At 38.5% G+C, this 12,766-nt stretch overlaps 2 protein-coding genes across 2 annotated transcripts; both read left to right on the top strand.

Annotated features, from left to right (window-relative positions):
* Positions 1-133: 133 nt before the first annotated feature.
* LOC147479287 (TCP-1/cpn60 chaperonin family protein) lies at positions 134-1,947 on the top strand. The gene has a single exon (XM_086580871.1). It carries the CDS (start codon positions 156-158, stop codon positions 1,758-1,760), a length of 1,605 nt encoding a protein of 534 aa, XP_086436997.1. The 5' UTR covers positions 134-155; the 3' UTR covers positions 1,761-1,947.
* A 6,959-nt stretch (positions 1,948-8,906) lies between these two features.
* Positions 8,907-11,802, top strand: PDE345 (Aldolase superfamily protein). The gene is given in 7 exon segments (XM_086581361.1): positions 8,907-9,121; positions 9,512-9,781; positions 9,888-9,997; positions 10,095-10,185; positions 10,534-10,803; positions 11,365-11,554; positions 11,557-11,802. Coding segments are annotated over 7 exon segments (1,173 nt in total). The 5' UTR covers positions 8,907-8,965; the 3' UTR covers positions 11,643-11,802.
* Positions 11,803-12,766: the final 964 nt, after the last annotated feature.

Raw genomic sequence — 12,766 nt, 5'->3', positions numbered from 1 at the left:
ACAAGCTTTTATATATATATATAGAAATTCAGGGCTTCAAATTGTGTAACAATCCAAGTACTAAAGCCCAACAAAAATGGGCCCATGGCATATTTCCTTCCTCCTCTCTTATAAATACACCACTAGGGTTTCACTCCACCTCCCCCGTCTCCAAAATGGCGACGGCAGCAGTACAACAACCCCGTTCCTCAAAAACCGAATCATACACAGACAACAAACGCAAAGATGACATACGTCAATCAAACATCCTCTCCGCAGCAACCGTATCAGATTCAGTCCGTACAAGTCTGGGTCCCAAAGGAATGGACAAAATGATCTCCACCGCATCAGGTGAAGTAATAATAACCAACGACGGTGCGACAATATTAAATAAAATGGAAGTCCTCCAACCCGCAGCGAAAATGCTTGTCGAATTATCTAAATCTCAAGATATCGTTGCGGGTGATGGGACCACTACAGTTGTTGTTATAGCTGGTGCTTTACTTAAATCTTGTTTAGTTTTATTAAACAATGGGATTCATCCAACTGTTATTTCTGATGCATTACATAAAGCTAGTTTAAAAGCTGTTGATATTTTAACTGCTATGGCTGTACCGGTTGAGCTATCGGATCGCGATTCGTTAGTTAAGAGTGCTAGTACTAGTTTGAATAGTAAAGTTGTTAGTCAGTATTCAACTTTACTTGCTCCGTTAGCTGTTGATGCTGTTTTATCTGTGGTGGATAATGTGAAAGTTGATTTAGTTGATTTGAGAGATGTTAAGATTGTTAAGAAACTTGGTGGGACTGTTGACGATACGGAGTTGGTTAAAGGGTTGGTTTTTGATAAGAAGGTTAGTCATTCTGCTGGTGGGCCGACTCGTGTTGAGAATGCTAAGATTGCTGTGATTCAGTTTCAGATTTCGCCACCCAAGACTGATATTGAACAGAGTATTGTGGTTTCGGATTATACGCAAATGGATAGGATTTTGAAGGAGGAGAGGAATTATATTTTGGGGATGATTAAGAAGATTAAGGCGACGGGGTGTAATGTTTTGTTGATTCAGAAGAGTATTTTGAGGGATGCGGTTACGGATCTGTCTTTGCATTATCTTTCTAAGGCTAAGATTTTGGTGGTTAAGGATGTGGAGAGGGATGCTATTGAGTTTATTACCAAGACTCTGAATTGCTTGCCTATTGCGAATATTGAACATTTTCGCGAGGAGAAGATGGGTCGTGCTGATTGTGTGGAAGAGGTTTCTCTTGGTGATGGGGGGAAGATTGTGAAGATTACTGGTATTAAGGATATGGGAAGGACAACGACAGTGCTTGTTCGTGGGTCGAATCAGTTGGTTCTGGATGAGGCTGAGAGGAGTCTACATGATGCTTTGTGTGTGATCCGATGTTTGGTGACCAAGAAGTTTCTAATTGCTGGTGGTGGTGCGCCGGAAATCGAGCTGTCGAGGCAGCTTGGTGCTTGGGCTAAGGTCTTGCATGGGATGGAAAGTTATTGTGTGCGGTCATTTGCGGAGGCTCTTGAAGTTATTCCATATACTCTTGCTGAGAATGCAGGTTTGAACCCAATAGCTATCGTGACAGAGCTCCGGAACCGACATGCACAGGGTGAGATCAATACTGGGATCAATGTGAGGAAAGGGCAGATTACAAATATCTTGGAGGAAAATGTGGTTCAGCCGCTGCTTGTGAGCACCAGCGCTATCACATTGGCAACAGAGTGCGTGAGGATGATCCTGAAGATTGATGACATAATTACAGTAAGGTAGAATATATGAGTATTGCCACTCATTAGAACTGCTAGTATCTTAATCTGTTTTATTTTTTGGTTTTGTGCACTTTTGTTTTTGTTGTTCTTATCAGTTGGAGTGATTTTGGCTTAACAATGTTATTTTAAGTACTCACTTATTGAATATAACAATGTATTTGGATCTATTAATTTGGCACTGCTTTTTACCGTGTGGGTTGTTTGGTTTTCTTATCTCTTTCATGATGTGGCTATGTTGTTTATTTGTCTTATGATGAGGCAGGAATGTTTATGTGTTTCATGATGTAGCAGCAAATCTAGTCTCAATCATATTTGTTACTGTGGTTTAAAAAATTTCCAGTTTCACCTTTAAGTTGAGGAAATCTTCTTTAGCAATCCAGATAGTGTTTGAAAGCTTAGTCAGGTTGCAATCCTTTATATTAGGATTCCAACTTTTGGACGAGGCACCCTAGTGTAGCTGAATTTCTTGTCGACTTTGGTCAAAGTCACAGAATATCTGCCTTCTTCTGTCTCCCTCTCCCTATGGATGATTCCTACACATCTTAGTTGATCTATCACCCGTATTCTAATTGATATATTTGTTATTAGTGTGAAGCTGCATTATGCATAGAGGGTAATTAGGATTTCTTAGTCTAGGCTATGGATAAATCTCAAGTGTGGTGAGTAGGAGAGGGTTTGTTGACTGAAACATGAAGGTTTTCGTATTAGGTGGAGGGGCAAATGGTTGTTGAGATTTTTCATAGGATAAATTTTATTTTGGCTTGTATTTGAGTGGAACTCTTGAATTGATAGAAAGAGTTATGAAAACTCTCCCGTTGGGTGCAAGATTTGGATGGGCAAGAGTGTTCAAGATGAGGACAAATATCTCATTCTTAAGATTCTGCAAGAAACATGATTTTATTGGATAAGTGTTTTCTTTTTTAATTTGGTAGAGGTGGTCTTGGGTTGTTGGGAGTGTGAGGTAGACTGTCTCGTTTGGCATGAAGTTTGCCTTAGGGGCAGAGAGAGCCATAGAGGTGAGAAGGCCATCTTTTGAAGAGGAGAGTAGAGCTTGTGGCTTTATGGTTGTGGGTTTTCTCTGTATATTTTGTGTTCAGAAAAAAAAAAAAAAAAAAAAAAAAAAAAAAAAAAATAGTGCAATTTGAAGTTGCTTGGTGACTGAAAGCTAATCATTAGTGTTTCGCTTTCAGAAAAAGTTGTAGTGTCAGGGCGTCGGATGTTCGGTCTATGTTCTGGGAAAGTGGCTCTATGTTCCTTAATTTGGGTGCCACAGTTTAATTTCTAAAAATCCTTGTTAATAGCTGCCCACAACCCCATTTTGATGGGGAGGCTTTTGGGCATTTTTTCCTTTGTTTTGAGTACCCCTATGAAATCTGATTCAGGCATTTTGTCCCAGAAGTTGTGGACTTCTTAGTCAATCCAGGACCACCTGTATAAACCAAGCTCTCCAGGTTCCAATAACCATCTTTCCTTTACCAGGGAGGCTTTTGGGCATTTTTTCCTTTGTTTTGAGTCCCTATGAAATCTGATTCAGGAATTTTGTCCCAGAAGTTGTGGACTTCTGGTAAAGGAAAGATGGTTATTGGAACCTGGAGAGCTTGGTTTATACAGGTGGTCCTGGATTGACTAAGAACTTGTAACTATCATAACAGCACAAAGCTCTGCCTGCTTTTTGTGGATGTTTTCTTTATTAATCTTATTTAGTTGTTGCCTTTTTAACTTTTGAGGATGCGTCTGGATCAATATATTGGTTTACAACTTTGAAAGGTACCATCTCTTGCAAATGTAGGTATGCCATATGCCTTCGTGTCATCTCTGTTTTAGCTAAAACTTTCGTTGGTTTCTTTTTTTAAAAACATCAGCAAAATCGTATTAAGGAAAATAATAGTTACAAAGGTATGTTCATCGAGAAGTACAAGCACCCCTCTATTTTCAATCAAATCGGAAATAAGTTGCTACTGGTGATTCCCACTTTGATAGCCAAGGTGGTTTCCCTATAAAAATATCTAAGCTTTGATGCTGCAAAGTTGTTGCATGTTTTGCTGCTTCAGCAGCAGTAAAGCAAAATTAACTTCTCTCCAGGTGCTCGTGATTAGACAGTAATGCATCTTTTGAAGACGAGTTCCAAAAGCAGCAACTGCTGCTACTGAATCTGACTCCACCACAATCTATTCCACCCTTTTGTTAATTGTTAAAGCTTCTTCTACACTTTCTAAATTAAAATTGCCAAAATCTCAGCCATGTAGTTGGTATCTTGACCAATGTTCTTGCAGAACACCAGTACTATCTCACAGTTTGAGTTCCTAAAAGTAAAGCCAATACCAACTAGACCAGGGGTTCCTAAAGAGGGCCAATCTGTGTGACATCACTATCAGGTGGTTGCCATTTACAGTCCCTAATCCTCGGTGCTCTTCTGAATCTATCAGTCAAACCCCAATTGCGCATAATCTCTCTGTCGGTACCATTGCTATACATTGCTGCCTTTGAAGAAAATGTGCATTCTGAACTTGTCTGCTAACCTCCCTCTTGCACTGATGGAGATCATTTCTTTTACCATCATACACAAACTTGGTTCTATTCTTCCAGAGTAATACAATCCCAGATGCAACTGCCTAATTCCAAAGATGCCTCACTAAAGTGCTATGCCCCTTGCCAAGATCGATAGTCGCCGCCTTGAGGTTGTTACAAGAATTCCTGACTTTTGATTTATCTGTTATCCATGCCCATAATTCCTTTGTAGTATTGCACTCCCATAACAGATGCTACAAAGTCTTTTCAGCAGAGAACCCCAAGTAACACTTGGAAGCTAATTTAAGACCCCTCTTCTTGGAACTCCGGTCAGTAGCAGCATTATTACTACATAGTTTCCATGCTGTCCCAGCCACTTGGGGTTGTATATAGTTATTCCAAATGATCTTGTTCCACCATACTTTTGGCCGTTTTGATCTTGTTGCTTCGTATGCTGACTTCACAGAGAAATGTCCTTTCATGTCTGGCAGCCAAACTCTAGAATCCTCCAGTGCTTGGTTGCATTTAGGTATCATGGTTATACCTTCTTGTTGTAGAAGATTCTATATCTGAGCATGAATACACCATTTTCCATTGCGCATTAGCTGACATACTCTAGCTATGCATCCTTGTAGTTTCCATGTGGGGACTCTGAAGAACTTGCTGAATGGAGCCAATCCCAAGCCAATTGTCTCTCCAGAAATCTATCTTAGTGCCATCACCAACAACATATTGAGATCTATTCATGATTTCATGTAAAGCCCAAGCAATACCTGGCCATATTGAATACTTGGCGTAGTATTGAATAGGCTCTCCATCTCTAGTAAAGAATTTGGCTCTCATTAATTTTGCAAAATTCATCTTCTTTGTTCATTATATGCCACGCCAACTTCATTAGCAACGCCAAATTAAGTTCTTTGAGCCTTCTGAAACCAAGACCCCCTTCTTCTAAAGGTTTGCAGCATTTATCCCATGAAACTGTGGTTGCCTTCCTTGTAGACGGATTGCCGTCCACACAAAGTTTCTCAAAATAATATCCACTTCCTTGATGACTGTGGAGGGCCATTTATGGATTCCCATATTGTGTACAGGGATGCTAGCAAGGACAGACTTCACAAGAACGCATCTACCCTGAAAAGAAAGTAAACTCCCTTTCCAAGCACTTATCCTCTTCTTAATTTATCAATGAGGGGGGATCATAAACATAGAGCGCTAGCTGAACTCCAGCTTTAGCTGAGGCTTCCATGTGAAAAACGTCGAAGCAGGAATCTGATATGTTCAGAGCTCTCTCTCTCTCTCTCTCAACGCATGGATTCAGTTTGAGGACTGCTCAGACAACTCGCTTGTAGTTTCTCTGGGTTTCAATTAAATTGTCTTGTAGGGAGGCGTTATTTATGCAATTTAAAAAGTGAGTTGTGCCTTGGAATTCATCAGTCTATCCGAAGCGCAAAACGTAATTTATGCAACTCAAACTGCATCAGCTTCAAACATGCTGTAGCCTAGGATCAACAACACTTGGGATTCCTTCCTATGTTCATCCAAAATATCCGATCAACTGATAGGCAAGAGACTGTCTTAAATTTCCGGAACTAAACTATTTTCACAATATGTAGTCTTATGTTAATGACGAAACTAAGGTTGCAAGTCTTGCAACGTCTACAGGTTATGTCATAGAGGTTGAGTAAATTGTAGGCAGACTGGGACATGGAGCGAAAGTTGTGTTGCGTGAATTGTATCTAAATACCCGACTTAATGAAAACATTTCACTCAAAGTACAGTTTAGGCTGCATTTGTTTTAGTGACATTTGATGAGAAGGGAAGGAAAAATATGGGGTAGCAAGGGACAGGGATGTATGACAATATGTTATGCTAACTACCGGCCTCATCCAGGAATTTGGCATCTATGGAACCAAATCGCAACAGAGACAAAACTGACAGGAAGAATCTCCAAATATTGCTATAACTTAATTATAAGGGACTGGAATGAAAGACAACAGAATCATCCCAGAACAAGTAGCTAATCTTAGTGACAGTGAAACAAGGAACTGGTCACATGCCTCGATCTCATAATGAGATTTATAAAGACTTCATAATAATGTAGCTTGGATGCATCAGAGTTTCAGTATGCATTAGACCTTGGGACCCGGTGCGTAGCATGGGTCGCATGCTAGTTTTTCTAGTAAGCAGCACGACTTCAAGCCTCGCAATACGCCAAGGTGTAACCAAGTAGTGGACAAAGTACACACCAACCCACTAGACCCAAACACATGTTAGGAATATACAACTTAATTGTACTTACTCTTTACCAATTACCAAACTATATAAACTTTTTTTCTTGTAAGTGTCTTTCATCTTTAATTAAATCCGAGAACAGTGTAGATACACTATATCTTTAAAACATTTTTCCTCAAGGTGTTTGAAGGTTGATGGAAAGCGTATCTCAAGAGACGAACGGATTTCTTACATAGAAAAGCCAAGACTTCAATTCTATATAATCAGCGAACACAACATATTATTTGACTAAGAACAGGGGGAGAAGAGAAATGTTAGAACTCTGTGTGATCGGGTGTCATTTTCTCTCCAAATTCATCCACTATTTATAGGTGAATGGTGACTCTTCGAAACAACATAGTGATTCTTGAAAAAAAAATAAGCAACTCTTTGAAAAGTCACATGTTTTGAAAAGACACACCATTTAGGTATAAAGCACTATTTCAAACCAGTGCCTATTTCGAAAGGTCATACATTTTCGGCATGATCTTTGGCTTGTTTGAACCATCTGGCATTTCAAAAATATCGCGATTTTTTTTCGCATATCTTTTGTTTGAACCAAAGTACATCATTTCAAAAAGGTTTTTCTCAGTGTACATACTGTTTCTTTTCAGAAACCCATCTCTACACTATATGATAGCCGGATCTTTAGAAGAAAAATTTCTCAACCGAACTGTGTATTTGTAATCTCTCTATTTTATGATTTTACAACCACCTCCCTTAATTATTCTAATAAGCTCCCTCATTTTTAAACAATTTACTAAAAACTCTCTCACTAAAATTAGAATTAGTTTCATATTATCTATATAACAAAATAGGGTGGTGTCGGACCAACCACACCTCCCCCTAACCTTTGGATTAATTTTATGACATGGAGGATCTAAAAGATGATGGGGTGTGTGCAACTTTGTTAAGTCACTCCATAACCATTTGGTCAACAAAGGCTACATGGGCTGGGCTTTTAACATTGGGCCCTTTACACTTTGTGAATGGACACTATAACTATTTGGGATGGGCCTTTTATGTTAGGCCTTTTTACACTTTTTGGGCTTTTTAAGTTGGTGGACTTGGGCTGGGTTTTTTGCAGCGATATCGTCTTTGTCTGGGGCGGATCTCGCGTCGAAAGCCGCATATTTATCTTGCGTCTGAGGGGTGGATCTTGGCGTCGAGGTAGTAGAAATATGCAGCGTACGCATATCGACGCAACGGGCAAATACTAGTTTAAAATAATTTAGAAAATCTCATTTACGTCACTCAAATTATATTCAACCCCTCCTAATGTTTTTATATTATTTTTTAGATTATAACTAGAATTCAAAAAATCATACTATCAGAGAGATGTTAGAGCGACAGGTTTAAAGATTTGAAAAAACACCGATGCATAGCACGGTTCGCATACTCGTTTCATATCAAGATGGGATAATTTGGGAGACAAATTACTAATTCATATCTCAAATGGATTTGAGCAAATCATTTTTCTAACAACACATATTTTACTCTTAAACAAAATTGTGGATGATTAGCTCAATTCTTAAATCCTCGCACAATGCAAGCCATGTGATGTATCAGTGAATAACGTGAAATCAATCAAGTACATAATCTGCGCATAGATTGCGCGAGGCTTATGAACCAGATCTGTGAGAAATAGTTACGACCTTACGAGTCTTGACTCTTGACTTGAGTATTTATAGAATTATTATGAGATATTTAAATATCCTCGTGTTTCATCACTTTTATGTGGGCGTTGTAAATGGATCCGACCCAACTCTGTCAGTGGTTTGGACCTGAAACACTTTTCTCAGTTCAGATTGTTTTAACGACCTTGATGAAAATGTTGTTTTCGACTTATACATTTGATTTTTCACTTTCTCTTTTGATAAATGGGCGTTTCGTAAGTGCTTTCTAACTTAGTTGGTAAAAATCTTGTAAATGCCTTTTAGTTTAGTTGGTAAAAACCTATAGGTGAAGATATCTGAAGTCTGGGTTCGAACCCGCTATACACAATTGAATTACTGATCTCTTTAAAAACAGATTTGCCCACATATTCTAATCTCTTTAAAAACAGATTTGCCCACACATTTAACAGGTGCCGAGTGCCGACTAGAAAAATCGGTAAAACAAAATGCGTTTCCAAATCTCCAATTTAGTACATTTTCGTTATAGAGAAATCAACAAATATTTCTATGGGCATTAAAGCCTTTAACCACTTTACCAAAAACAAAACTCAAACCAGACCCGAATCCATATTGGTCAGATTTAGGAGCCAAATGAACTAGAAATATAGACCGTTCTCTACCTCGGGATTACCGAACATATTTTCATATCAACGGAGAGAACGAGAAAGTCCAACGCTATAAAATATTTCCACTATCAAAAGAGTGTGAGAGAAGAAATTATTTCTACGAGAAAAACAAAGAGTTTGGTGAAATGGCGTCTGCAAGTTTGATGAAACTAAACGCATCTTCTTCACAATGGATCGGACAAAAATCATTTAATCGTTGTACTAATATTAATAATAATAACAACCGAGTTTCTTTCTCGATCCGAGCTGGTTCTTATACTGATGAACTCGTTCAAACCGCTGTATGTCTTCTCTTTTACTCTTTTAATTTAACTCATCTTTAAACTCAGATTGATTGATGCTTTGATTGATTGGTCAAACTTGTTTGATTCACTTGTTTTTATGGATCAATAAATTTTGATCTAGCTAGAGTTATTGTATATTGTATATGTTGCATGGGTCATGATATTTGACTTTTTTGGATGTGGTTAAAGGAAACTTTTAGTACAAATAAGAAGTAGAGTTTAGAAAAATTTTGTTTAAACCTTGGCTGTTTTGAACGAATAAAAGGACAAGCTTTCTTTTGAATTGTGTTGATTCAAGTGTTCCCTCGTGAAAACCATATTCAAGTAATCTATTCATTTCTTAATAAAGTTTCTTTTGCTAACTCTTGTTGTCTTATGTGGTGATAGAAAACGATTGCTACTCCTGGACGTGGTATCCTTGCTATTGATGAATCCAGTGCCACCGCTGGAAAGAGACTTGCTTCCATCGGCTTGGACAACACCGAACCAAATAGACAACTTTACAGACAGCTTTTGCTGACTACTCCTGGCCTGGGTGAATATATTTCTGGTGCTATTCTTTTCGAGGAAACACTTTATCAGTCAACAACCGATGGGAAGAAAATGGTGGATGTCTTACGCGATGCCAAAATTATGCCTGGTATTAAAGTTGACAAGGTAATTCTGCAACATTATTCCTACGCCTTTAAATTTTACCGTTTCAGTTTTTTGTGCAAATAGTGTTTCATTTGGTGATCACTTATTGTTCGCGTCTGTTTACCAGGGTTTGGTCCCTCTACCTGGATCAAACAATGAATCTTGGTGCCAAGGATTAGATGGGTTGGCTTCAAGGTCTGCAGAATATTACAAGCAAGGTGCCCGTTTCGCAAAATGGTTAGCATCAGAACCTGGTTACATCCCTAGTCCCACATGTTTTACAATTAATGCATGTATTATACTTGGTCATTAATGCATGGCTACCAACTTCCAGGAGAACTGTAGTTAGCATTCCCTGTGGACCCACTGCCTTGGCTGTTAAGGAAGCCGCATGGGGACTTGCACGTTATGCTGCAATCTCTCAGGTATGCGAAAGTTTACTGCCCGCCTGTGGTTTTGTTCAGTAACATTCGTCAATGGACATATATGCTATATTTTCTTTGTCATAAAATAGATATAGTAAATGCTTGGCATATCTTGCTTTTGTAATAAATTTAGGTTTCACCATTTCAGTGTCTGATTTATCCTAGATAAAAGTTTTCAACTAAATGAGTCTCCATATCCTCTGGAAGGAAAGTAAATGTTGGATTGGGTTGCTTGCCCATAAAAGTCCTTGTGATCACTGTTGTTTCACTTTAAACTTTAAACTTTGATCTTTCTTGTTTATTGTTATACTATTTTGATTTTTAACAACCTTGCAAAATATTATACAGGACAATGGTCTAGTGCCTATAGTGGAACCTGAGATTCTTCTCGATGGGGACCATTCAATTGACAGGACACTTGAGGTGGCAGAGAAGGTGTGGTCAGAAGTCTTCTTCTACCTGGCAGAAAACAATGTAGTGTTTGAAGGCATCCTGCTTAAGCCCAGCATGGTTACACCAGGTGCTGAACACAAAGAGAAGGCATCTCCAGATACCATTGCTGAATATACTCTAAAAATGCTGAAGAGGAGAGTACCTCCTGCTGTCCCTGGAATAATGGTAAACACATCCGAGCCCTTTATGTATAAATAAGTCCCCATATATCTATGACCTAAATGTGCGAAAAGTGAATGATTCCTGTACAATCCAGTAGTCAGTCATTGTCCACATCGACACCCCTAGAATTGATTTGTTGCTGTCCGCCTTTCTAAGTAAACATTATCAACACCTGAGCCCAATTGTCTAAAGTTACAGCCGTAATATCAAAAGGGATAAATGGAAGGTTGATCTTAATTGCCCTGCTGGCATTAACGGGGCAGACTTTGTTGTATATGGTTTATTTACTTTATTGCTTAGTTAATAAAATACAGGACTTGTACTACTTCCAGTCTTAAAGAATGTAAATAATGCTTCTTGATGCATCCACTCGGGCATCTCTTATGGTGAGTTTTTGGTCAAAGATTGGAAGTAGCGATGTCCATTGTGGCACTAACGTTGTTCTAGGAAAAGATGATATCTGTTGCCTTGCAGTCATGACTTGAGTTTTATTGCTTTGCCAGCGTCTAATCAATTTAAATACAATATTGAGGACTTATTCTGATTGTGAACTTTCCTATCCAGTTCCTGTCTGGTGGACAATCTGAAGCCGAAGCGACGCTTAACCTGAATGCGATGAACCAAAGCCCCAACCCGTGGCACGTCTCGTTTTCATATGCACGAGCACTGCAGAACTCTGTACTGAAGGCATGGCAGGGACTACCAGAGAATTTCGAGGCTGGACAGAAAGCCCTGCTGGCACGTGCAAAGGCAAATTCCTAGCCCAGCTCGGCAAATACTCAGCCGAGGGTGAAGACGAAGAAGCCAAGAAAGGAATGTTTGTGAAGGGGTACACCTACTAAAAACCTTTGTTTGATGATATACCATTCTAAGTGGAATTTAATTCCTTTAGCAAAACTGCAGTAATATCATTTTGATGGTCGCTTCTTGCCTATGGACCAAAGGTATTGTCTTGTTTTCTTTCAGAATAAGTATCAGTGAGGATCAAATGGCCTTTTTGTATGTGTAGCTTAGAGAAGAGTGAGGTCAGAGTGGAGAAGTTTCTGTGTATTTTATCTTTTTCATATGTTTAATTGTTAATGTTGGAAGGAAAACTTAGGAATTGCTGAAAGCAAACTTGGTTTCTCTCTCTGTGAGGTCTGATGTATTTGATCCAGAGCCCCTGAACAAGCAAAATTGTATTTGGTAGCACAAGTAAATCTAGTGTTTGCAGGAAAATCAGTTTTGAAGATTAGATGTTCATGTGTATTTGTGAGTTAATCAAAGCAAACAATGTATTCGGTATGGACGGTTCAAGGACCCCCTATAATGTCTGCAAGATGCGAAGCCCATGAAGTGTTTTTCTTAACAGGTTTTATAGCTCGTTATGTTTTTCTTTCCATTTTTTTTTTTGGAGAGAGTGTGAACTGTGAAGCAAACATACATATTACATAGCACAAACATACATATTACATAGCAATCTCAATCTGTAAATTCAGTAACTAGTAAAGACATAAAGTGTCATATTTTTTGACTTTTTGTTGACAAAGTATGCAAGACTTCAAAATTAACACAAGGATAAGCTCTGCAAACACAACTAATGAAATAAATAAGTACTCTTGAAAAGAGAGAACACCTGAGAAGGCCGCATTTAGGGACATCAAAAGACTACATATTCGACCTTATTAATATATATATATTCGACTATATATTGTATATTCACAGTTCGAAAAACAAAGTCCTATCTCGAAATCAAAGAGCTCATCAGGGGGAAAAAAATACAGAGATTACATGAAGAAGAAGAACAAAACTTACATTGTAAAACCATCTTCGTAGTTTTCACCCTCAACCTTATACACTCCATAGGTGATATCTTCAGCAGTTAAATCATACTCTTGAGATGAAGTACTCCAGAGTTTAGAAACCTTAAAAGTCGTGTAAAACAGGTTACAAAATCTATGATTTCTATGAGGGGCAGCGAAAACCA

This window comes from Coptis chinensis, chromosome 8 (assembly GCF_015680905.1).
Source record: "Coptis chinensis isolate HL-2020 chromosome 8, ASM1568090v1, whole genome shotgun sequence".
Classification (NCBI taxonomy): domain Eukaryota; kingdom Viridiplantae; phylum Streptophyta; class Magnoliopsida; order Ranunculales; family Ranunculaceae; genus Coptis; species Coptis chinensis.
The sequence above is the reverse complement of the archived record's forward strand: the minus strand, read 5'-3'. Positions and strand labels throughout refer to the sequence as shown.